The sequence below is a fragment of the Eurytemora carolleeae genome, unplaced genomic scaffold, assembly GCF_000591075.1.
Source record: "Eurytemora carolleeae unplaced genomic scaffold, Eaff_2.0 scaffold105, whole genome shotgun sequence".
In the NCBI taxonomy this organism is placed as follows: Eukaryota; Metazoa; Arthropoda; class Copepoda; order Calanoida; family Temoridae; genus Eurytemora; species Eurytemora carolleeae.
The window spans coordinates 385176-412110 of record NW_019396058.1 but is presented as its reverse complement, the minus strand read 5'-3'; the positions used below and the strand labels follow the sequence as shown (position 1 = coordinate 412110).

Sequence of the window (26935 nt, the reverse complement as noted above, 5' to 3'; positions counted from 1 at the left end):
AATATTTTTCAATGTTATGGAATGAATGTTTTCTCGTTGATTAGTATACTTAAGTTCTAAAAGAGTAAAATGAAGTAATATAATTTTCAGGATAGATAAATATTTAAATCTGAGGCCGAATTTAAAGAATTTGAGCCGCGGCTTAAATTTAAGACGCGGCTCAAAGTGGTTAGTTCCACTTAAAATTGTATTTAATGTTTCAAGAATTAAGCCGGCGCTCAATTGAAACCGGTTTTAGGCGGATTTGAGACGCGGCTTAAATTCATTCATGTGATTCAATGGTCTCACGCTCTCAAGCAAAAATCGTTGTGAATTTTATCAATTACTTTAAAAAATTTAAAGCTAATAAAAAATTTCTTTACAGCGCTAAAATGTACATGAAAAGGGCTACAGAAAAGCATAAGTGAGTTAGAGCGGTAAAATCTAAGCTTAGGGTGTTGCGACACTTCAAAGTCAACCCTGACTTAAAATTGATGAGACTGTTTTAAGCAGGCTGAATCTATGTGCGGACTCAGGGTAATTTCTTTCTTTGGTTTTCAGGAAATAGAAAATTCGGTTGAACTTAATATAATGAGCTTATGACATAATTAGCAAAAATAACAATAACAAAAATATTTCACGTAACATTTTGCGGAGATTATAATTTTATTTTTCGTTAACATATTTGAGAACTTAAAGGGACAGTGGTCGTAATTTCAATAGACCCTCTATTTTCACAACTGTACCCTATTAGATCTATTTGCTGAAGAACAATGAGGAAGGTGTCATCGTTTTCATAACTGGAAAACTGTTGAAATCTCACAATTACATTTTTTCTCCCGTTGCACAAATCTGCATGTCACTTTTACAGAGAACCTCAATTAAAAAAAATAATTTGAATGAAAAAAAGTGGGTTAACTCTATCCATCTTGAGCTATGTTAGCAATTTTAGAATAAGTAGCATTCCGCAAAAATGTTAAAATTATAAGATTTAAATAATTGGTAACAATTTTTGCTGAACTTTTGCAAATATAAAATCCATAAGAGAGAGTAATGTTGTGTGAAAATGAAAACTATTTTGTAGATTGTGAAATACTTGAATACTGAGATACTAGGATAGTTTTCTATAATTTGTCTGAATATTTCAATTACCTGACACAAAGGAATGCAGGCAATGCATTTACAGAATACCCGTGGGTAATAAGCAAAGCATATGCATAATTAGGAAGTACAGTTCAAATAAGTTACATATAGGACGTAAAAACTTTATTTTTGAAACCTTACAACTTATCAAACACATCAAAAATTTTCAAAATGTGGTCTGTCTTGTTGTGTATATTCTAAGATTACATGTAAAGAACATTGTCATGCAAGAACTTTGTAATTAAATACACCCGAAAATACCTTAGTTCCTATTTTTCCTAGTCTTATTTTATCAATACAATAAATTTAGAGCACATTTTGGAAATCCTTAATGGAAGTCAACTTTTGTATTTTTATTCTCGAAAATCAAGTTTTCATAAATCAAATTTTATTTGTTCAAATACAATCCTGAGTTTTAATTTTTCTTATATTACGTTAACTTTTCTATTTTATATCAATGATGACACATCTTTACATTAATTTAGAGATGTTGGAATTCTTATTAGATTTGATCTTTCCATGTTTTCCAGTCTACACAGCTCTACTAAACCAAACTCTTCACGTCCCTACAAATTAGAAAATGTTATTTTTTTAAAGAAACTGCGTTTACTCCTAGGGTCTGTTTGATTCCTTTATAGAATGTGTTATGCCACAAACTCAGACTTTCAGCTTGTATTACATAAAATATTAGAAATGAAAAAGTATTCATATTTAAGCCCTGCGATTAATGATACTCCATTATGAGTTCTAAAGATGATAAAAGAAAAAAATATTAAGATATCCCCCCCCCCCCATTTTAAATATGTTGCAATCATTTTAGAAAAATCTCATTATTTTTAATATTTCTAACAGAGAAGAGTCTAAAAAGAATGTCTGTGTCTGTATTCTGTATACCTGATAATTAGGATAATCTAGGAGCAGAAAGTTTGGTGCAAACCTAAATTCATCATTCTCCTCCAAACTATTGGAGAATTGACTAAAAGAAAACGAATTATTAAAAACCAGTTTATTCCATTATGCTAAAATTAACTTACTTTTTGCAAACCTCTATTGCGCTTGCTGACCTTGCATTGCACACTTTTGCCATTTGCCAAAGACAATCAACTCCTTTCTAAAAAAGAATATTATTGGTTTATATTTGAGAAAAAAGCTTTTTGCCGAGGCGTAATTAATTTCAAGTGAAGGGATTGTAATCGTAATTTCACGTGACCCTCCATGCATAGATGCCAATGCCAGGTACCTTTAAAGTGTGAATCAGAACTCCATGTTTTTTGTTTTTGAAAAGCTATTTATTTTCATTTGGGGGTTTTCTGGAATGTGCCTTGCGCAATTTTTGCTTATGAGAAAGTCTGGAGAAATTATCAGAAAAAAACACTTCTAGTTAGGTAAAAACATTATCTTCCCCATTTTAGATCATATTAAGGTTTGCAGGCCACTTACCCCTGACCCTTCAGTAAAAGTAAATTAAACTTAAAGTCTGACTTCATCAACCGTGTTGCACAGGCTATACCTATTGAGTGTCTGCTTTATTTACCCAATGTCCGGGCGAAAATGTTTCAACTGGGACCGGAAAGGTTGACCCAGCCCGGAAATTCAAATGTACTACAGCTGCCCGTGAGGGTACCCTTATAAATCGGACATTGCCATCTTTGCATGAAGAGGCACTTGAAACTATGCTTACAGTCCCTCTAACATTTTCTCAAAAATTATCTTGAACGCGCGTAAAGCCTATTTTTATGTCCTCATGGCAATTCAAAGTTTTGAGTGAAAATGTAACACCTGAAAAATGAATAAGCAACGATCAAAAACGAGGAAGAACAGGAATGAGAAAATATTTCAATACTAGACTCAGCGTGTGAATTATACCTTGAAAAACCTGCTGAATAAGGAGAGCTTGATTAGGTCAGCGTCTATTCTACTACAGGTCTCATTACTAGCGGGTAGGATAAACTCACAGGTCTTTCCAACTTGTCTAAAATTAGTTTCAATCATTGATAAATACTATCATTGAGCAACTTTCCCAAATTTATTCCTTTGAAAAGTTGAAAACAGCTTTTTGAAAATTATAATTTTTACTTAACCCCCTGGGTTTCTCGCTTAGTTCCCTTGCTTTGTAAGCTTTGGTTTTATAAAACCTTAACTTCTCTGTTAAAGAGTCTGTAAACTTCAAGGTGAGAAGGGTTGCCTTCTCTTCAAGGTAAGAAGGGTTGCTTTCTCTTCAAGGTGAGAAGGGTTGCCTTCTCTTCAAGGTAAGAAGGGTTACCTTCTCTTCAAGGTAAGAAGGGTTGCATTCTCTTCAAGGTAAGAAGGGTTGCCTTCTCTTCAAGGTAAGAAGGGTTGCTTTCTCTTCAAGGTAAGAAGGGTTGCCTTCTCTTCAAGGTAAGAAGGGTTGCCTTCTCTCCAAGGTAAGAAGGGTTGCCTTCTTTTCAAGGTGAGAAGGGTTGACTTCTCTTTAAAAAATTATTATTTTCCATAGTTGATATCTTATATAAGGTGTAAAGTGTCCCATTATGAAGTGGAAGGAAAGTTGCTCTAAATCACGTCTGCACTCCCTTTAAGATAAATGAATTTTTATGCGTATTACCCGGCAGTATAAGAGGATATTATTGAAGCTGATCCATCAGCTTTCTCTTTATATTCATCAGGTCTTAGCTTGAAGTCTTCAACTATTCCCTAAACAGTCCAGAGATTAAAAGAATGCATGGTTGGTTCCACTTGAAATTGTATTCAGTGTTTCGAGGTTTGAGCCGGATCTCGATTGGAACCGGTTTTTGGAGGTTCAGTGACGCGGTTTAAATTCTTTAAATATGGCCTGTAATAAATAAAGTTATTTATGTATTTAAAGGGACTGTTCAAAAAAATAATTAGTGGTATATAATGAGTTATGAAGCTGTTATATGTTCATTTCTATCTGATGTTTATGAGAAGAGAATTTTGAAATAAAACCTAAAAACATGGAAAAAAAAACTCCTGCACAGTATTTCAAACCCAATTAAAAATGAGAGAATTGTCCCTTAATACTCAATCACCTTCTCCCCTGCAATACTATTGTGTCTCACAAATGTAAATATTCGAGCATTTTTCTCCACAGCAGAACCCAGGGTTGGCCATTCTCCTGTCTCCTTGTAATCTTTATTCAGACTGAAATATTTAAGGAATGAATTTGGGGAAAAATAAAATTTTTGATGGCAACTGCCAAGTTTTTCCCTTTTTAAACTTTATGTTTCCTAAAAACTAGCAATCAGGCAAAATAAAATCACTTGCAAATTTCTGATGTATTTTGGGAACAACAGATTTCAAGAAATATTATACATATTCCCCTGTTTTAAAAGATAAAAATCTACATTAAAAAAAATATTTCTATATTAATGAATACCTGACACCAGTTTCATTCCTAAATGTGCTTTTCAGCGCATCAACTGATCAACAAAAATATATCAGTATCAGTTAATATTTGATCTTAAACCTATGCCTCCGAAAATAAGCTGCAATGTATTGCATTCCAAACTCATTTCTTAAGAAAACTAAGGCTTACAAGATATGAAAATTTTAAGTTTGATTTTTTTTATCAGAAAAAAGTTAGGACAGTGCAAAACGAACATGGCCTAAATTAAGAATTATGGTTTAATACAAAAGATAATTTTTCAGCAACATTTTTTATATTTGATTATTTCTGTTTCCTAGTGCAGGAACTGTTTGCTCTTTGAATGCAATGCCTCCAAAATAAAGAACAATGACTTCACTAGTATGTTCATCCAGCCATTTCTTTACCTCAAGCAATAAATCATCAACCTGGGAATAATGAGACAAGTTAAAGGGACTGTAGCGTAATTTCAGGAGACCCTCTATGCAATGATGGCAATGCACGATTCACAACGGTACCCTTGAAACCAGTATCTGACCAATAATGTCGTTTATCTATATTGAAAGTTTCATTTTAAGTTTGTTATGCATATTGTAGGCAAAATTGGTTTTGTGCGCCCTTGGTAAAGTAAATTTCCCTTAACGTTACTGTAAAGTAGTTTTAAAGGTGTGTTCGCGAAAAATGAAAGGGGGTATAGGCTTAATGCGATAAAAAAGCGCGCTTTTGATCGCTACTAATCTTACTTCTATCTGTTGGGTCTATAAGGAGAAAATTGTTAAAGACGTCTCATACCGAATAATTTAGCGTCCATACAAATTGAGATAATTGCAACATAAAATATCAATTTTATTCCAAACAAATCATTCAGATATTACAACCTATAGTCATTGATTATTTTTCGCCACATTTGTATATAATTTATATTTTATAATATTTCTGATTTTGTTTTTGAAAATAATACTTCGCGGGCGCTGGATTTTCGAACATTCCTGGAAAATATGAAAATGTCGTCTTCATTATCAAAAATCCTCGAAACAGGAATAAATGTTTTCAAAAGTAACTATCAGATCATAAAAAAAAAAATTACTATGAAATATCAACTATATACAAATGTGGCGAAAGATAATCGATGACTATTGTTTGTAATATCTGAATGATTTGTTTGGAATTAAATTTATTTGTTTACGATCCGAGTTGAATGTTGCATCATTCTGAAATTGTATGGACACTACGTTCTTCGGTATTAGTCGTTTTTATAAATTTTCTCCTTATAGACGCAAAAGATAGGAGTAAGATTAGTAGCATTAAAAAGCGCTTATTTATCGCATTAAGCCTATACCCCCTTTCATTTTTCGCGAACACTCCCTTTAAAAAATTGTTTAGAGTGGAAAATATAGAATAAAATACAGAATATTGTACAACTTTGTATTAGTATCTATATATATATACTTTGCTTGTCTTTCTATTTGTTACCCATAAACGTAAAAACGGCTAAAACGACCGTGGCCAAATTTTGTGTTGGACCTCGCATGACCCCAGGAAAGGTTTGTGGATGCTCAGAATTATAAAAATTTCTATCCAAAAGCTTTTGATTTTTTGTAAAATTTTAAAAATGTGAGAAAAAATATTTGAAAATCCATGAACTTTTTTGTTATTGTTTTTCCTGTACAAAGAGATGATGCTTACAGATAGAGCCACAATTACAAGTTAAAAAAGAGGATGAGTGCGATGTGCCCTAAGCTTAGTTTTAACAAAATTGTAAAAATATTTATTAACCTGACCAAAACATTGATAAACTCCTATTTCTGGAACTGCGCCGTGTCCAGTTTCTAATCCATTGCATCCTGCTAATCCATTACTGCAAATGTTTTTATTATCATTTAATAAAAAAACATTTATTTAATTAATTTTAATTTAATTAAACCTATTTATGATGTCAAGATCGAAGAATCTGATCCCAAAGTCTAGTTGTTGGCTGATGGTGAGATCTTGGTTCTTGGATGAGCATTGGAAAACCCCTTTCTTCTGCCCAGTTCCTGAGTTATGAGTTCCAGGAAACAGAAACTGATCAAATCTTAGATCACAGAACTCTTGAGATCCATTACACCAAGCTGATTCATCTTGATCTCCTCTCTTCTTAAAGTTAAAAATTCAAATAAATTTTTTTTTGCCAATTGGCAAGTCCCTCAGTTTTCAAATTTCAGGCGTTGACAGTGGGTTTAGAGGCTAGTTGGGTTCAAATATCAAACATGTACATTATGGTAACAAGCTAGTTGGGTTCAAATATCAAACATGTACATTATGGTAACAAGCTAGTTGGGTTCAAATATCAAACATGTACATTATGGTAACAAGCTAGTTGGGTTCAAATAACAGGCATGGACATTATGGTAAGAAGCTAGTTGGGTTCAAAGAACAAACATGTACATTATGGTAGCAAGCTAGTTGGGTTCAAATATCAAGCATGTAAATTGTTTAGTGTACAGTATGGTAACAGGCTAAAAATTGGGTTTTAATGGCTTCAGCTGTTTTTGTTACATTGCAAAGGTGTATCGTTACTGTTAGATGAATTAATTGGACCAATGTGATTTTTTATGTTTTCTAAAAAAAATAATTTCGAAAAACATCCATCACCTGGAACTGACATAAAGTTGAATGTGTTGATGTATAGTCTAATCTAGTCTCAATATTACAAATGAATGCTCCGGCAGAATGCCAACTATAGATCCTGATGAAGTCTAGTCTACCAGAGTTACTGCCTCTATGGTTTAACTGCAGCTTGACTTCCATGTTAGGATTGATCTTGAATGTGTTACAAGCTCCTATCTGGGTTCCTACAAACCAATCTGTTTGTCCAACCTCCCAGTTGTTGTCCTCAGTATTTAACATCCCAGTCCTAAATGCATATCTTTAAAGGGACTGTTGACTTAATTTCAAGTGATCCTACATCTAAAGATTCAAATTACCGATTTACAACAATACACCTCAAACCTTTTCCTCTGGCAAGAAAGACTAAATATTCCTCATTATTCATCCAAAAAATGGCTATAAAGTAACTTTGTAAAGTTTACTGTCACTTGAAAATATTTAGATTATCATCAAATCAGTGTGGAAAGTTTTCTTTTAATTGAAATTTTCCGTGTAAAAACATTGATTTTTTGATGATGCATAATATTTTATAAATGGTCAGCTGTGGCAAAGTGGTTTTATTAAATATATTTTTTAAGTTGAACTCGGTCATTTATCACATTTAAGGATCAAACGTAATCAGCTTGGGTTTTTTATCTGTAAAAATATCATGCACGCAATATACAAACTCTTAATAAACAAGTTCATAGTCTAGATACCTGCAACACCTGTCATTATTACAGATTGTAATAGAGTACTCCCCTCCGGACCCGAACCCAAGGAAGCTCAAGATATTGTTCTGTTTATCCATTCCTTAATGTTGAATCATTCATGGATATTTTTTAAAAGTGTTTTATAATTTTTATTAAATAAATTGGTACGAGGCATAGGTAATAATTTCAAATGTTCATTTTTTTTCTCCTTTCTCCCTCTGCACGTCTGCAGGTTTTTTTTTCTTGCATCCCTTTGCCCGTCCATTTCGGTGCTGGTTTGAATGCATGTGTACGAGTCGCTGTCTTTGCGCCATTTTAAGACAGTGCACGATCACCCTTTCATTGTATAGAAATCCCCTCACCGTTTTTTTGTTTGTTTTGTTTGATTGTAAATGCAGCCTCAGCTCCACATTCTGTCTTCTTGCATGTGCTAGGTCTTCACTTCTAGCATTTAAAGATATTTAGTTTCTATATGCAGCGAGGGAGCAATAGGTTCCCTGCTATGAACCGCACATTTTTAATTTCTATATAAAGAGGGTTATTCAACAAAAAATAATCAAGTGACCCGCTCAGAGGTAATTTTGTTGTAGGATCCTGCAGAGAAATGTCCTCGAGTCTCATTTCGCTGCTTGTGAGAAGGTTAGATGGTAGGTAGATAAGGGTTTGTAGGAGTGGCGTATCTGGAATGTTTTGTTAAAAAACACTTCATAACTCCACATGTTAAACTGTTTCCCAGTCCAGCGGAATTCCGTAAGTAGTATCGCATTTAGTGTGCACCGCTGCATGCAGAATGCGGAGTTATCCCTTTTTATCAGTCGTGGAGCAGAACCCTTCCAGAAAGTGCTTCGATCACTAAGTGGAGTGGATATGAAATCGGATTAGTTCTTAGACATATTAGCTCTTTGTTATTCATATTTCTTGACTTAGTACCCCGGCCGTGGGTACTGCAGTTTAGAAAGGAGGCTAGCGTTTTGAGCACGAGGTTCAGGGCCGCTTGGCCTTCCCTCCCTTCTATGTGTAGACACCTTTCTCAGCGTCCATTGCAAATACTGCAGAGAGCTTTCTGAGCAGAGCTCTCTCCTCTTAGGCTGTAGGAATGCAACTGTTATTCATGGATATGATTATTATATGTTATATGTAAAATCAAAACTGTGAGTAGTCGTTCTTTTTTAATAAAAACCCCATACCATTTTAGAAACAATTCAAGGTTTTTCAGTTTCGCACATATGTAATTCGAATCTTGGACACGTTTTGGAAAATAAACCAACTTTTGAACTTTCATTTCCCTGAAGTATTTCATTCAAAAAGATGCATGCCTGATTCAAAAACAATACTCTGTTGGTTATATTTATAGAGAAACCACAATGGAAATAATCTAATAAAGAAATTATATTGTCTCCCTCTTAGATTAGAAAAAAAAGGTTTTTTGAAAATTTTTGGAGGAAATATTAACAAGAAAACTATCTTCCACTATACAGTTGACGTATACCTGAACCCGGGATATTAGAAGTTTTCATTTCCAGTTTCCTGTAAAAAAAATTGAAATGTTTAATCGCTCGTAGTTTGTTCAATTTTATTTTGAATTCTATTCCTATAAAAATGTTAATTACTTTGCAGGAATGAACATTTATAGGCTAAGGAATGCAGTCGAGTAGAGGAATGGCTTACTTGTTTTAAAAACCTTGATTAAAATATTTAACAAATGTAATAAAACTAAATCTGAATTTACTAGTTTCCAATACATCCCATCCTCCTGAATAATGTTTTTGTTGTCTCCCTTGAATCCCACACATTAACAAATTTTTGCGCTTCGTGCAATTTTTACTCTGACCGTGTTAAAAGGGCTTGTCTGAAAGTATAATTAGTAAAGATCATTTAATGATTTAACCTGATTACAAAAACTGAAGCGGGTTCACTAGCGATCCATCCAACAAGAGGAAATAATACACACAGTCTTGAAAACATTTTAGTTCTTGAAAAGGGATATCTTTTTCTTCGTTTACTTTTCCTGAAACAAAGGGGGGGGGGGGCGAACCTGAATTTAATTGTATTGTATTGATTAAAAAATAGAAAGTGCAGTATGCAGTATGCACTATTCAGTCTATGCATTGTATGTAATTGAAGGCGTAGTAGATAAACACTAAAACTTTATTTAGCGTTATTCACAATTCTTCATTTTATAAACTAAGTAACTCAAACGGGTGGCTAAAGAAAGAAAATTTAAATAAATACAATTCAAATAAAGATTGAGCTTAAGATATTTGATATAAATTTGCTTGTAAGGATACAATAATCTGAGCTGGGAACTATTGTATTTTGGATATCGAGATCAATGCTTAATCTCAATCTTTGTTAATCTACTGATTAATTTGATCTTTATCCGATATCCCGCATTGTAATCGTACCCAGGAGCTTTTAGCAGGGTAGGAATAACTAAAATAAAGCTATGGAAAAATAGTTGTTTTAAATCCTCAAAAAAAAAATCCCACATTGGATATCGAGATCAATCGATCGGGATTATGAATATCCAACACTGAAGTTCCCAGCTCTGTTATGAGTTGTATTGAAAGATCCTGGAATAGTGTACGGTTCAACTAGATTTTGGTGTCTAGATAAATAAATAAAACAGTATGTATTGTCCACCGTATGCCTGATATGATAACATAAACCAAACTAGTCATGCTACAGTAGATTTGTAAATCAGATCTTATCTCACAACAAGGGATAGATACTATTCTACAAAACTTGAAATTTCAAGAAATATATATGTTGATTTTTTTATCCGGCCCTAACTCGCATTATGTTTTCTTATTTTGATGAAGTAATGAACTGAAGATTCGCCACAACCTTTAATTTGCTAGACCCTATATCTTTACAATCAGATGGTTTAAATCTTTGATATTTTAAACTTAGAGTATTGAATTCATAATCTAAAATCTCAAAGGTATAAGACATGAGGTTGCAAAGATAAAGGGATTAGTAATTATAATTTAAGTGAGTGTTCAGTTCCGTTGTTAATCAATCATTTTTTAGACTGATAGATTCTGAGTATAATCAGCTGGTTGGGAATATAGAGGAGCTGATAGAAGCTCATCAGCGGCTGAATTCAAGTTTAGAGGATGTAAGAAGGTGTCAGCCTAGGCAGCAGAGGCTAGGACAAGTCTTCCTTCAGCATGGTAGCAATATCAGGTATTGTGTCACAGTCTCAGCAATATCTTAAGAATCTTTTCAACCATGTTTTGCTCAAAGTGTCATATTTAACAAATAAACTATGTTTTTTTTTCTGCGCAATTTATCCCCGCTGTTACTTCAAAAGATTAGGGTGAACTAAACAGCAGCTTATTACGAACCTTTGATTAGGTTTAGGATGATTGTGGGGTGTAGTAATCTCATATTGACCGCTTACTCAGGGATTGAGGGAGGGCGGGAGGGGGGGGATGAAGCGCAATAATAATGATTTAATTAGAGTTCTTATATGAACAGCTGCCTCGCTGATCTTCCTACTACCGGTTCAAATTTGAACCACCGATGTAAAGCTAAAAATTAAGGAAGAATTTGAATCGGTGGTTGAAATTTGAACCGTCGGTATGCAGTTGAGCCAGACCTAGACTTTAAATTCTTAAAAGTTAAGAAATAACAGTATTTAGACCTAAATTTAGTTTTTGACCATTACTTGAGATTCTTGATCGTATCTTAGTGTTATAAAGGTCAACAGTGCTTAGGATCTTGGTTCAAGTGGGAAATATCAATTTCATATACAAACATTAACTAATTGTTAATAAAAATAATAAAAAAATTATTATTAGGAGTACACATCTCAGTTACTGGAGCAATCATCCCCGAGCTGTCTGTATTCTAGAGAAACACAGGAAACATAAAAATACATTTAATCTGCCACCCCCCCTCGGTGACGCACCCCTCGGTGACGCACAACTATTATTGTATTCTTCCAGCTTGCGCAATCTGCTTTCTTAATCTTATGAACATTTTTTTTTATCTGCCTCGAATTTTTAACGCTTGTATTGTAATACAAATAGATACAAAATATTTTTACGGTAACATTCCTGTGAAGTAGTTGTTAACAGTTATCCCCCTCTCCCTTTCCTCATGATGAGATATTTATATGTGAGTAGAGAGAAGTTGAATAGTTGGTTGGATGCATGTCAGGGTTCAACTCCTGGTTCTTCTCCTCCAGGTCTTATTATCCTGACTACAGGACTATCTAGACCTTTCAGACAGCTGGAGAGACTAGCTGGAGCTATACAGGTAGAGAACATTGCGGGATACACAAATAATAATGTAACAGTCCTAGTACAGGGGGACCCAGTAAACTCGGGAATAGAAATACGACTGTTAAACTATTGTATTAATTTTAATAAAGATAACTCAGTATCGATTGTGAAATGTACACAGACCCATTTCACTTAAAGAGGCTTTAGTTGATTGATTAACTTGCCGGGAGGTAGAACAGCACCTTTAGGATACTTATTTCAGGAGGTAGAACAGCACCTTGAAATACTTGATTATATTTCAGGAGGTAGAACAGCACCTTGAGATACTTGATTATATTTCAGGGGGTAGAATAGCACCTTTAGGATACTTGATTATATTTTAGGAGGTAGAACAGCACCTTTAGGATGCTTTATTATATTTCAGGAGGTAGAACAGCACCTTTAGGATACTTGATTATATTTCAGGAGGTAGAACAGCACCTTGAAATATTTGATCATATTTCAGGAGGTAGAACAGCACCTTGAAATACTTGATCATATTTCAGGAGGTAGAACAGCACCTTGAAATACTTGATTATATTTCAGAAGGTAGAACAGCACCTTGAAATACTTGATTATATTTCAGGAGGTAGAACAGCACCTTGAGGATAACCATATTGATCGAGGAGATACACAGCGAAGTATTGGATATTACAAGGTTTGTTGCTCAGTCCATTTTTCTTTTATGAAATTATATTTATTTGTTGATTTTTATTCTATTCTTGCGCTCTTGTAGTTTGATTCTTTTCCTTTTTTCTTCTTGCACGTTTCACAATTTTTCTCTTTCCTATCTTTTTTTAATTCTTATCCGTTTCTCTTTTTATTTCCTTAAGTTATTTTATTAAAGTTGATATTGTTCTTATTTTTTTCCAGTTTTTACCACATCCCTTCTTGTTTAACATTTCTTTTTCTCTTTTCTTGCTTCAATATTAGATTCCCATGTAAAACATCTGCATGTTACGCAACTTTCTTATTAATATCTTGGAAAAACTAAATTGGGACAAAAAATGTTCAAGTTTTTACCGACAATCTTGATTAGTTCTGATACGTTGATAGAAATATCCTTGAAACAGACACAAAAAGAACTGTAAGAGTTAACGCATATTTTCTTGAAATTCAATTATAAGAAAGCAATATTAAGTAAAGGAATACTTGCGAACTAGAAAATTTATTGTATACATTTGCATTGACTTCTTGTTGGTCTTGTTTTAATAAACGTCGAACCGCCGACCAATTTTTTTTGTGCGTCCTTAATAATGTGTTATTAACGTGTGTTATATTTTTATATATTTATATTCATTGCTTAGGATTTGGATCCAGATCCATTAGATTTGCAATATTTTTTATATCTTTGCTTCCTAGGGGCAAAATATCAGCCATAAACTGCAAAAAAAAACTAAATTTGCTCTCTAAACCCAAATCTTAACTGTTCGACAAAGAGAGATATTTAAAATTCCTTATCTCTGAATGAATCATTAAGTTTTGGCATAAAAATAAGAAAAAAATTAAGAGAAATTGTTTGAAAATTCTACTTTTGCTAAAAATCAGTCAATCTTTAAGAAATGTTCATGATCTGGATCCGGACCCTTTTTTTGAGACAAATCCGGGATCCGGATCTGCATCAAAACTAAAAGGACACGTTATATTTTTATGTTTGCAGGAGGTTGCTAGTGAGGCTGCTAGAGCACGACGGCAGCGTGAACTGGAACTAGAAGTGCTCACTGGAACAGTTCGGGAGTGGGAAGGAGAACCCATTGATCAACTCGGAGATATCATCAAGATGGGTCCAGTTGTAGTTGGACCAGAGGGAGATAGGTACAGAGCTACCCATAAAGGATAAGACTGTAAAGACGACCTGAATCTTTTTAAACATGACGATTCTAAGGTCAAACTAAGTCTTGTACCTTGAATATAGTCCTTTCTTTTCTGATTGGGCAAAAGAAACAAACTTATAGTGGCAGGGAATCATTAATATAAGGAATATATAGTATACATTCCGTACATCCTCGTACAGATCATGAAAAATATAATTTTTTAATGGCGCCTATTTGTTTAAGTAGGTCGGAGCCCAAAACAATTTATTCAGAGGGTCGATACTTTTGTATTTAACTCTTTAGTCGGACAAAGTTGTTCGTCCCAGGAACCATTAAGCCAATGAGCTAGAGGTATCCAATATCCATCGAAATAAAATCAAAAAAGAGATTAGGATTTTTTTTATTTAGTTCTCCTCGGCAAGTGGTTTTTAAACTAAGAATAAGGCTACGATTGAAAATTTAACAATTTCTATGACTCTAAATTGTTTTTTACAGACTGTCTTCAAAAAACTCTGTTTTCCTACTGGAGATAAAATGAAGAAAATGAATCGATGTATATATTTAGGAAAGATAAGTATCTTGTACTGTTTCCTTCTACCCTTCTCCTACTCTCTGCATCTCACCGTCTCTCAGCTTTTATTTACGAGGTAGATATCCAATATTGTCCTTTACACATTACATAATATATTTTCTAATTATTTGTAGTTTTTATACAATTTTATATTTTAATGGATTTTATTGATATTTCTTGTTAAAGTTGAAAATCATTTGGTTGATTGATATCCTTCTAATGCACACTTTAGGATTAGTTAAATTTTTATTTAATATCCTGCGGTGGTTACACCCTGCAAGGATAACTTTTATTGATGGATAAAGCATTTATCCTCAAATTTAAAAGTGCTCACATTGTTTATCGAAATCAAGCTTTCAAGATAAACGATATCAATACATAATTTCCGACTTAATTTTACTTTATCTTATTTGATTTTAGTTTTACCACAGAAATTCCACAAGAAATCGAAGATCGATTAATCAAAAAATCGATCAATTTATTATTTATTCAGGGTAAGCTTCCTCTCTCTGGACTGAGTATTACTAAACCAGAAGAACAAGAAAACAAAAACTCATTTGATATTTCAGGTATTACAGTTTAATAGTACCAACATTACCGACCCAAGATTCACCCAATAGCGGGATGATAAGTTACGCCGTCGCTTAAAACTATTAAGTAAAATAACATCTTGTATTTTTATCTCAAAAGAAGATTGTGTAAAACTACTTTTTCGGGAATTAGAATTTTTACTTAACCACGGATTCACTCGACCAATTTTGCCTACAAATATCCAGAGCGTCATCTACTGAGTCTTTAACTACCTGATCTAGGAGGCCTGTTCTATATATACTTAACTAGGCTGATAGCTGTCCTCTACTGAGCCTATAACTACTGGATCTAGGAGGCCTGTTCTATATATACTTAACTAGGCTGATAGTTGTCTTCTACTAAGTCTAGAACTACTGGATCTAGGAGGCCTATTCTATATATACATAACTAGGCTGATAGATGCCCTCTACTGAGCCTATTACTACTGGATCTAGGAGGCCTGTTCTATATATACTTAACTAGGCTGATAGTTGTCTTCTACTAAGTCTAGAACTACTGGATCTAGGAGGCCTATTCTATATATACTTAACTAGGCTGATAGCTGAGATAGTTGAGAAGAAGAAAGGGCTGCTTTCAGCTATCAATGATTGCGATGGGAAACTAGTTACTGAGTTTCTGCAATTAAAAGACACTGTGGTGACGGAGATGGCCAAGGTTTCTTTGGGTCAAACCTCCAAAATCTTTATTTCTCGAGGTCAACAATTGTTGAAGGAAATTTCAGTAAAGAACGAGTGCGCTTTCGAGAAATGGTGTCCAAAGGAGCGGGATGAGTTTGAATATCAGGATGAGGTCTGCCAGCCTGTTGGTGTGGCAGATGTTATGGAGGTAATCAAATCCCTTAAGTTAGACAGAGCTCCTGGTATAGATAATGTCACGCCCTCAATGTTAAAAAGTGCGAGCACATCTTTCATAGGGAAATTGACTGATGTAGTGAATGAGTCCCTGGAGGAGGGTAAGGTTCCAGCTTCCCTTCTAGTGGGAAAAATGACCCTTATTGACAAAAAAGAACCGTCACTAGAGGTGGCTAAGAAACGCCCCATCACAGTTTCAAGTGTGATGCTTAGTATGGTTACCAAAATAGTCCAGAAATGAATGGATTCCATCTGTGAAAGGGAAGGCTTCTATGGACCGGTTCAGTATGGGTTCAGAAGCAGAAAGGCAACTGTGTGTTTATGATACTGGCCGCATTACGTAAGGCAAAAAGGAAGCACCAGTCAATCTCTTTGGCTTTCTGTGATATTGCGAAAGCTTATGACTCAGTTTGCCGGGAGCTACTCTACACAAAGCTTCGGAGTATTGGTTTTGGAGGGAGGGTAGTGTCCCTTATTCGGTCGATGTATTTCAATGACTGTGTGCGGATTAACTTAGCACATGGATTGACGGAACCGTTGTTTTTCACCCAAGGGGTTAAGCAAGGGTGCAGCCTATCCCCTTTACTGTTTGCGCTTTATATTGCGTCCCTAGGGCTAGCTCTGGACAGTTCTAAGCTTGGGTTTAGGCTAGGGAAAGCTATGATAACAGCTATCCTTTTCGCGGACGACCTGCTCTTGCTATCTAGAACCCCTAAGAGAGGAATGAATAAGCTTCTTAGAATTGTCTCAAGATTCTGCACGGACATGCACATGAAGCTTGCCACCTCTAAGACTTACATCCTTACTAATGCCCCAAATGAGACTTCCTGGAAGGTCGATAACGTCACTATTGAAGAGATTTTAGTGGCCAAGTATTTAGGGGTGACTATCCAGGTACGCGGCAGGTCTATGATTGGGGTGTATGAGAAGGACATGATCAGGAAGGCCACTAATTATGCTTATGCCATAATGAACATATCAAGGGGAGTCCTTGATAGGGCCATGGTTGCCAAGAGACTCTGGGAGTCGTGCGCCATCCCTTCAATCCTGTATTGCGTGGAGGCTGCGATTCTTAAGAAGGCTACTATTGTAGAGCTAGAAAGACTACAATGCATGGTAGGTAGGTTTATCCTGCAGATACCTCACTCATCCTCTAAGGTACTCACCTGGATGGATGCGGGCCTCATGCCTATGACCCACAGAATTCAGACCAGACAAGCTCTGTTCATCTGAAGTATTCTGAAATCCAAGTTCAATACCCTTCTTTTGGAGGTGCTACGGGAACTGCTAGATCACCCTACAGACCCTTGGGTGAAATCCTGGATGGAGATTCAGAGGGAGGTTGGGTCCATTGCAATGTTCTCAAGCAGGAAGGAGTTGCAGAAAGCAATGGCAGATAGAGCTGTGAGATTTGTGGTATCAACCAAAAGAGGTCATTCCTCTGCTGTTGCAGCCTCCCAGCCGTGGAAGTGGTTCCGACTTCAGAGTTTTGTGAACGATTCCAGGGCGAGTAGGACTCTGTGCAGGGTTCGGGCTGGTAACGCAGAGCTAGATAACAGATACAAAGATAGATACGGCTGTACCCATGTTTTGTGCCCCTGGTGTCTCTCGAAAGGTGTCCGTGCCAGGCTGGTAGAGTCTCACGTGGTCCTTATCTGCCCATGTGTAGCGGCACAGCGTAGGGATTTCGGGATTGCAGATTTTCACTCAAGCTATGCCGGTCATGGTAAGATGCCTCTATGGCAGATTCTCAGGGCTTATCTTGGGGGGGATGGGTCAGCCCAAGTAGTCTTACTTGAAAGAGGGAGGAAAATGGCAGTGTTATTGGAGTCATGGCTGGTTAAAATTCATGAAGGTGATCTGTAGGGCGAGAGCTTTCAAGGTGGGTTTTTTTTGTCAAACAATCTTATATCTTATGTTTAAACCATTATCAAATAATAATCTAATAAGCTTTTTATTAACTTCATACTGGGGTAGTACCGAGATGGACTACTCTGGGGGACTGTTAGTGTGCAGTTGGGCGGTGACTTAAGTCATTGGTCTGTACTTCTACAGTTGGCCACACTAGACAGTGTGTCACCAATTGGTACATTAATAGCCATTGTGGCTATTTTTGATGAGGTCTCAGCCCTGACTTCCACGGAATGATGGTTGATTGTTTGTTTGTTTGTTTGTTTGGTAAAATTCCTTTAACTTCCCAGTTAAGTGTAAATAATTAAAATTGGTTTAAACCAAATAGATTCTAGTTGAATAGGTTAGAACAGCTTTATTCTGACGTCACAAGCGTCAATTCAGTTTTTGTGTCCGACAAAATTATTAAAAATAGTGATAATTTTAGATTTAAGTGCTTATCTTACAGTAAAATAAGTGCAATTAAATATGTTCTTTATTTTCTGTTTTTACACTTTTTATTTAATTTTAAAAAACATGTCAACTAATGCGAGAAAATTTCGTATTCCTTGTTATGTTTGACACTTGTGACGTCGTGTATAATTGGTTCATTTCTCTGTTGCCACCTGTTGTACTTGATAATCTATTTGGTTTAAACCTATATTTTATTAAGGATCTATGATTGAAACAATCCACTGTTCAACTCTACAGAAACCAGATTGTATGGATTGGATTGAAAAACTTCAGGAACATAAATATGCAATTTAAAATCATAAACATTACACTGAATGCACTTTACTAATGATTAGAAATGTCTTTTTTTTCAGAATACCAAAACCTTGCTTAGAAATACAATTTTATTAGAAATCCCTCTTAAAAGAATTCCATAGTGCTAGACATTGACCTAGTCACGAACTTCTATTCTTTGACCCCCCCCCCCCCTCCTCTTTTAAAAATGTAACAAAGAATGTAAACAGAATAGCGTTTCCCGGCATTTAATTAAATTAAAATAGTTTTGAAACTATTTCTAACTCCGCGAGTCTGCTTCAAGTATTTTATTTGGAAATTTTAGTTTTAACTAAAGCGCTAACTAGAAAACTCTTTAATAGGAAGACGACTTTTAGAATTAAATTATAAGTTTAAAAAGTCAACTGAGCGCTAGACACAGCAATTGTGCAGTGTAAACAAACTCATTCAAATAAAATAGGATTATAAAAGTGTGGCAAAACTGTTTGCTTTGTAACAGCATCAAATACACTTAAGTATTGCTGTACGTCTTCTTCCTAGTCAATTGTATTCTGGTTTTTACTGTAGTCTACATATCCATTTTTATAGTATATTCTTACTTAAATCCGAGTTTCAAAGAAATCTTATTTCATTTTATATACTGGTCATTTTGGGAATTATCCTAATGAAATTAATTTGACAAGATTTTTATTGTAAATTAAACCCACGAAGAGTTAATATTCACATTTTGATGAATATTTTTATATTTACATATTGTTGACAGAACCAAGTACGTGTATGCCGTCAGTCTGCTGTTCTCCCAACTAAGCTGTCAGTACAACCTCTACCTCCGCCTCATGTAAGTTTAACTCCGCCGTATATTCAGCTGACCACCTGGATCAGGAATCTGCTGGCGGAGAACCAGTTAACCCTAGACCAGATCAAAACCTTAAGAAAACCTGTTCGTGTAGTTTCAAGCTCTATCTCTAAACCTAGAATACACAGGGTAGAATGTGTTATTTATCCCTCTACTACATACAACGATGGAAGTTCCCCTGTTTTAGTTAAAGGATACCCTGCTCGGGATACGGGACACCCTGTGCAGGATACAGGACCTCCTATACAGGATACAGGATATGATATCCGGAATAAAGGAAACCCTTCTCTAGAAACAATAGAATCCGGTGAGCCTGTAACCCCTGTGATACTAGAAGATCAAGGGAATAACAATCCTTTCGGGTTTATTCACTACATTAACTCCAGTACTGACGAGTCTACAGATCACATGATTGTTGAGGATGAAGATATTATTACTCTGGTTCTACCTGGATCCCAGTCTCCGGGTGTAGAGGAGGAGGAGGAGTATATTCCGTACTCCGATGAGAATATGTTGTTTCTTCTTCCCAGGTCTTTGCTTAGATCTACAAGTGAACTGTCTTCTAGGCTTCCATCTGAACCTGGAGATAACATACTCTTTAATCCCTTGAGAGAGAAACCTACCCACTGGACGGATGAGTATGAGTCTAACTACTGGGGATTCCATGAACTTCACCCAGGACCGGAGAATAATCAGGGGAACTGGGGGAAAAGATTGCCCAGGCAGGAAGGATGGTCTGTATCCTGTGATCAGCAGAGGGTGGCAAGTGCTGGATATTATCCTGAACCTATCTACGCTAAAATTAAACATTCCCGCTCTGTTCCTTCAATATCTAATAAACAGAAGACACAAGAGAACATAGTTGATAGTGATAGTAGTGATAGAGACACAGAGTCACCCCCAAACTGGATTTCCTGTTTTACGTCTCCGAAATCCCGTCGAAAAGTAAAGAAATACTCGACTAATTCTTCAACTTCGACCAATTTGTCAGCTTCGCGAAAACAAATATCTCCGATAAGATTTATTGACGAGTCACCTTCAGATAGCTCTATAGACAACCTTTCCTGCTCTCCTCGGCTTGTTGATTATGAAGAGTTTTCTCAACCTGAAATGTTTCCACGTTCCCGAAGTTCAAAATATCAAACCGTGAAGAGTATAAAACGTAAATCTAGGTCCTTGAGCCGATCCAGGCTTTCTAGAGACAGAACTGGATTGGAAACCTCTCAGCAACAGTATGGTGATCATAGCAGAACCAGACAAACTCCGGATAGTGTCAAGGAGAGACTCAGACACACTCCGGATAGTGCATTTGATGGAAGCAACCACAATAAAGAAATAAATCAAACCAAATTTAACCGAGAAAGTGATTTGAATACAAGCAAACTAACTCCTAATAATGATATTAATAGAACTTTACAGGGCAAGGGCAATAATATCAGAACTGAACAATTCCGTAACAGTGACATTAATAGAAGCAGACTAACCTTCAACAATGATTTAAATATGATCAAGAATACAAATATTATTGATCAAAATAAGAAACAGGATGAAAATCCTCAAGAAACAATTAGAAGCCGGGTAACAGCAGAGATACATCATTATCCGCCTCCACCATATCAAAGCCCGCCGGCGGTTAGATGTACTTGTGACAGTCGGCGTTCCTCAGATAGTGGATTAGCCGATGTTAGCTCACATGCTGAAATATGCCCCTTCTCCCCCCTCAGTAAAGGAAGTTTACAATCAGTAACTAGTATTCATCAGTATCCGTCCTCTCCCAGACTCAGTAGGTTCTCCAGTAGAGGAATATACTCAGCAACCAGTTCTAGGATCCAGGTACACCAGGAAACTCACAATACTCAATTCAGCCCCGAACCTGGGAAGACCATTTATTCACCTTTACATCCTGGATCTTCAAGATCATTAAATCAGTTTAGTTCTTCAAGTTCTCCACAAGCTCAGCCTACTCGCTGCTCCTGTGGCCAGGAGCAAGAATATCACGCGTTCTACCAACCTCAAACAAGTTCTTCAGTTAATAATAATAACAGGATATCAGGGTCCCTGCGAACCCAGAAGAAACTTCAGTTCTCCGGTCCCATCCCATCACAGCATAGTGTTTCTCTTGATGATTTGGGATATTCTCTTCCACGCTACTCTCAATCCGACCAGGCTCTTTCTTGTATTGATCTTCATACCCAGACCTGGAGCACTAAATCTGAACCTGAACCTGATGTCATCAATCCCCGTCCTAAGTTCTACACTGAGCACACTATGCTAAGTACTAATGAGCCTACCTGGAGTAGAACTAAAGTAAACTATAAGTCTGGTGTATACGCTCACTGGTGGATGAACACAAGTCTTCAACCAATCCGGGAGGAAGGATTGGAACCATGTAATCCAACTCAGCTTTAGTTATTCCTAGAGCTTGATCATAACCAATGCATTTCAAATATTAGAAGAAAGAAGATTTGACAGAATTATTACAAGGCAAGCGGAGCTCCAGTGTTACAGCGTGTTAGAATTAGATTGCCCCCATTAATCTGTTTTGTTTATTTTACTCTCACTAAATCTGAGTGGTTTTTAGTTCAGCTCCCACTAATCCTTACTAAGTTTTTTTTATGCTCCTGGTTTTTTTGATGATTAATATCCTTGCTCCTACTTAATATTGTTGATCATATTCTTTATACCATTTTTATAGGTTAATAGTCCTTGGGCCATATATAATTTTTCAAATATGAAAATTTGTTCAAAAATTAATTAATTTAAATCGAAAATTTATAACCTTTATGCCATTTTTTACATCTCTTTTTCCCAAATTTACTGATCCAAATCGTACTATAAAGGTTTTATGATTAAGCAGTTGACTAAATTATTTTTATTTGTAGAAACCTGGTTCGTCAGTTAGTTCTAGTCCTGCGGTCTCGAGGTCGCCAAGAACCGGTTTAGCGTCGCGAGGTCAAGGTCAAGGAGTTCAAGGTTGGAAGATGACCTGCCTCCGCCCAGCTCCTCCGGCCAGGTCATTCTTCCAGGCAGATAAACGGAATACGCTGAGACGGAAAGGTAGGTTTTTAGTTCTGTTTACACCACTTTAATTTCTGTTGCATCAGCTTGTTAATTGTATTGCATTGATTCACTAATGACACACTTGACAATAAATAGCCGAGACACCGATCTAATGTTAAAATTCAATTTATTTTAAAGGCTTAAATGGACTATTTCAACTATCATTATTAGATTGACATGTCGGATTCACAACGGTACCCTTTAAACCTATGACTGATCAAGGATAACGGATAGATCCGCAATAACGCTTTAATTGTAAATAACTTTGTATTCAAAATCTTCATTATTTACTTTCTTGGAGTCAAAGGAAATATTTTAATTCATTGGCATTTAAAATTCGTAAAACATATAAATCCTGTTGTAGAGGTTGAACAGAGTAGCTACGAGGATGATCTCCAAATCCTCCGTGTAATTGAAGCTTACTGTACTTCCAAGCAGAGACAAACCATAACAAATTCAGGTATATTCATTCAAGATATCATTAATTTTAAAACTACTAATCCGTAATTTATAATTTAATAATTTAAAAATTAATCTATACTAAATATATTAATAGATTATCTTGAGATATGTAAAAACTTAAATCAAAGATATTATTTTATATTTTTTATATAAAAAATTCATCACAAGATAAATCTATTTATCATTGTTAAACTAATTAAACTAATTCTAACATTTTTCCTCCTTCCTTCTTCTCTGATGGCTCCGTACGTATTTGTTTACTTTTGTGTTTACTGTACTGTAGTGCTTACCCTTAATCATAACGACAGAGATGATTCATGCCAGGGATATTTATTGTTTATACTCTACAAATATTCAATAAGAATATACCATAGTTTGCAACCCCCGACCCCCCCCCCCCCACACAGAAAATCATTACTTCTTGAACACAAAACGGAAGAAAATTCTGCATTAAAATGTTAGAAGTTTGTGAAAACATTTTACACTTTTTATCGCTAGAAATTTAGCAAGAAAAACATGTGGTTTCACATTAAAAATCAATAATGAATAAAAATAAAGACTCCTACAATATTCCAGATTTTTAACTCAACATCAACTTGAAGAAAAAATTAAATATTACACATCTTCTTGGCAACCCTTTTTATGCTACCCTCCAGAAATCCTTCTTCCCTCCAGTTTATTATAAAATTTGTTTAGTATGTTTTTGTTGGGTAAAAGTACTTGAATTCGGAGGGGGTGGGGGGGGGGTGACATCCAATTTGTTAATTTTCCCCCATTATTTGGTAATTCTTCAGAACATAAACCCCTTGACACTCTGAATATATTTCAAACCTTGATAAATTTATTTTCACAAGTTCGGAGTTAGTTTTCAGTATTTTGCTGTAGTCGCGTGTTGGATAATATATGAGAGAGATAAACAATTGGTTTAGCAACTTCTTGGTTATGAATCTGATCCTGGTGATGGTGAACTAGGAAATCTACTTGGTCGGGCAGTTAGTCAGGTAGAACAAACTGACTAACTGCGCCAACATTGTATAGAAATATCCTGGAAATTATTCATCTATAATTTTTATGAAAATTTTTACTTTTAACAGTTTAAAGATCTTCAGCGTTAGATAGTAATGAATATGTCAGGGTTATTAAGGACTGTAGACGTAATTTCAAGTAGCCCGATTCACAATGAATTAAAAGTTGGGATATCGTCGTTTTTTCTAATCAAATATGTATATTCTCTTAATTTCCATAATTTTTTTATAAATAAATTTTAAAAACCACACTTATTCTCAAGCTAAGGATACCATTGTGAATCGGACCGATAACTCTTTAAATGTAGGGCTACTTGAAATTACGTGCCCAGTCCCTTTTAATTGCAATAAGTAAATGATATCCGAAGGGTAGCAGGTGGTTTGATTTTAGTTTTCTTAAAAGTTAAAACTGTTTCTATGTAAACTAACCATTTCCATAAAAGGGGTTTCAGGTTTCTAACAGGTTTGGTGTTCTAGTGTCCAGGGTTTCAGGTTTCTAACAGGTTTGGTGTTGTAGTGTCCAGGGTTCCAGGTTTCTAAAAGGTTTGGTGTTCTAGTGTCCAGGGTTCCAGGTTTCTAAAAGGTTTGGTGTTCTAGTGTCCAGGGTTTCACGTTTCTAACAGGTTTGGTGTTCTAGTGTCCAGGGTTCCAGGTTTCTAACAGGTTTGGTGTTCTAGTGTCCAGGGTTTCAGGTTTCTAACAGGTTTGGTGTTCTAGTGTCCAGGGTTCCAGGTTTCTAACAGGTTTGGTGTTCTAGTGTCCAGGGTGTGGTGGAGACCGTAGCTCCGCCTATCTGGGTGCAGGAGGGTGTTTACCCTGTAAACCTGGTAGATCAGATACATGCTGTACAGATACACCTCAGGAACTAAACCTGGAATTAATTAGAAATTCATACAACAAGAATATGTTTTGTTGTCATTTTCAATCAATCAAACTACAGAGAAAATTACTCTTGGACTTGATTTAATAATTTTTAAAGAAAATTTAAAATTGAGTACGGTGACTGGACTTGATTTAATAATTTTTAAAGAAAATTTAAAACTGAGGGTTTTTCGAATTTTCTCAATCGATTAAAATTTAAAATCNCACCCTTCATTTAGAGTAGTCTTCTCCCGCCCTTATAATACCATGCGGGTTTGAATAGGGTTGCAGTAATCCTGCTTGTATGTCTCATCTCTGCTGTGGACTTGTAACTAACACTGTTAAGAAAACAGCTAAAAAGCTGGATATGTAGATGGTAGATAAATATTAAGGTTTCCACGTTTTTCTCAATTATTTTATTTATGATTTCTTGTTTTGGTTTTTGCTAATAAGTAAAAGTAAGGTTTAATCTATTTTTTAAGAGATTTGGACAAATCAGCATAATCAATAAAAACTTACTTATACTTCCTAGTTAACTTCTAGTTACATCTTTTTGTGCATGATTAATTCTGTTTCTATTTATACATCCTTATTATATATTTTTAATTTCACTATTGCACACTTTTTTTTTACTCTTTTCTGCACTTTTCAAGCATGTGAAATTTTAATAAAATTAATTGATAAAATTGTTCTTAATTTAATATTTGATTAATTGCAGCTATGCTGGATTCAACTCCGTTCCTGAGTATGGTTGATGATTCAGAAATGGAGATCAGTTCATTCTCAGCCTCGACCTCCGTCATGTCGAACCGACATGATATTTCTAGGTTAGATAAACTAGAGAGAGAGGTTCTATCCTTGAACCGAAGGTTGGAACAGGAGACTCAGAGCAGGAAGAAACTACAAGAGTTGATCCAAGAGGCTGGTTTAAACCTTCCTCAAGATATTTCTATTCCGGAGTAGTATCCTCTCATTAAAGGGACTGTAAGCGTAGTTCAAGTGACTGCCCATGCAAAGTTGACAATGAACGATAATTTACTGTAGGTACCCTTTAAAGCTTCGGCTTATCAGTTATGAATTAGATATCAATGTTTATAATTTTTTCCCATTAACGGTCATTGATCATATAAAGATTTCAAGGGTACCGTTGTGAATCTGGCGTTATCATCTTTGAATGGAGGTTCACTTAAAATTACGCGAATAGCCCCTTTAATATCAAACTACTGAATTTTTTACCTGTTCGACATTTTTGGAAATGCTTATGTTTACAACTATCCGAAAGTTTTTAATTTAAAGAATTTATTTCAAATCCATTGTTGTTACAGGGATATTATTAAATGTTAGAGCGTCAATTTCGAACCGATTTTCTTTTTTCGGAGTTTAAATTATTCCATAATAATTTCCTATCTAATTCTGGAACGACCACTGTTTTTAAACGATTAGCTGACATCTTTTTCAAGTTGTAAGTTTGCACCTTAGATCAAGAAGTTTTAGTGCACATTTGTCGGGTGAAAATACACCATGCATATATTTGGGATAATTATACACGTTTACAATCTATGAATGAGTAAGCAGAAGCATTATTTTTTATGTTTTGTCGAACACACCGGTCATTCAAAGTAAGCTTATGGCCATGAATGATTTTTCGCATTGGATAAAAACTGTATAATCTAGTATTCTGTAGAAACTAATGTAAATAGTAAACTAACTTATTGACGTTTAAACAATAATGAATAAAAACCGTGATTTCTCAATCATTTCATATTCCTTCCTGATACAGAGTGTCCTAACTAAACATAGTAGTCGATAGATGACATGCAGATCTCCTTTCACTTTTTTTACGGCATTGATTCGTTTAACAAAATTGAATTATACCACTATTATAAAATTTTCCAAAGTACTGGCATTTTTAAAATGTGATCGGTCCGCCTTTTCTGTGCAAAGTTACCTGGAACCAAATTTCCATCTCCAGTAATTTTCAAGCATTTTGAAAATGTCAGGATTTTGATATATTGTTATCATGGGTACAAGAATTTTATATAAAAATAATGTTGAAAAATAAATGTCGCAAATTATATTAAGTTCTCTCTCAACACATGCACACTGCAC

At 35.3% G+C, this 26935-nt stretch overlaps 2 protein-coding genes across 7 annotated transcripts in view; one reads left to right on the top strand and one right to left on the bottom strand.

The window, feature by feature from the left end:
* The window catches only part of LOC111707815 (rho guanine nucleotide exchange factor 7), a 33976-nt gene extending 7393 nt beyond the window's left edge, over window positions 1–26583 (top strand). Inside the window, exons 5-20 of one of the 5 annotated variants that reach the window (XM_023480979.1) lie at window positions 10861–11016; window positions 11634–11696; window positions 11961–12093; window positions 12685–12756; window positions 13759–13913; window positions 14478–14559; window positions 14977–15052; window positions 18489–18562; window positions 19326–19400; window positions 22301–22475; window positions 22843–22938; window positions 23224–23264; window positions 23870–23941; window positions 24723–24827; window positions 25110–25218; window positions 25545–25635. In XM_023480979.1, the coding sequence (XP_023336747.1) occupies window positions 10861–11016; window positions 11634–11696; window positions 11961–12093; window positions 12685–12756; window positions 13759–13913; window positions 14478–14559; window positions 14977–15052; window positions 18489–18562; window positions 19326–19400; window positions 22301–22475; window positions 22843–22938; window positions 23224–23264; window positions 23870–23941; window positions 24723–24827; window positions 25110–25199 (1465 nt within the window). In that variant the 3' untranslated portion in view covers window positions 25200–25218; window positions 25545–25635. Of the gene's footprint in view, window positions 1–10860; window positions 11017–11633; window positions 11697–11960; window positions 12094–12684; window positions 12757–13758; window positions 13914–14477; window positions 14560–14976; window positions 15053–18488; window positions 18563–19325; window positions 19401–22300; window positions 22476–22842; window positions 22939–23223; window positions 23265–23869; window positions 23942–24722; window positions 24828–25109; window positions 25219–25544 lie in introns of those variants that run through there. The other 4 variants (XM_023480994.1, XM_023481001.1, XM_023480986.1 and 1 more) reach the window with 4 other exon arrangements.
* Window positions 1536–9822, bottom strand: LOC111707845 (uncharacterized). Of its 2 annotated transcripts, none has more exons than XM_023481021.1 (14): window positions 9716–9822; window positions 9317–9354; window positions 7834–7927; window positions 7121–7382; window positions 6411–6622; window positions 6263–6344; window positions 4803–4914; window positions 4499–4541; window positions 4152–4263; window positions 3707–3795; window positions 2989–3094; window positions 2157–2233; window positions 2017–2098; window positions 1536–1688 (listed from the first exon to the last, which is right to left on the bottom strand). In XM_023481021.1, the coding sequence occupies exons 1-14, from the start codon at window positions 9790–9792 to the stop codon at window positions 1599–1601; spliced, it is 1476 nt and encodes a 491-aa protein (XP_023336789.1). In that variant the 5' UTR covers window positions 9793–9822; the 3' UTR covers window positions 1536–1598. The 2 variants fall into 2 exon arrangements, with proteins under 2 accessions (XP_023336789.1, XP_023336799.1); XM_023481031.1 differs by having other exon boundaries at window positions 6411–6619.
* Window positions 26584–26935: the final 352 nt, after the last annotated feature.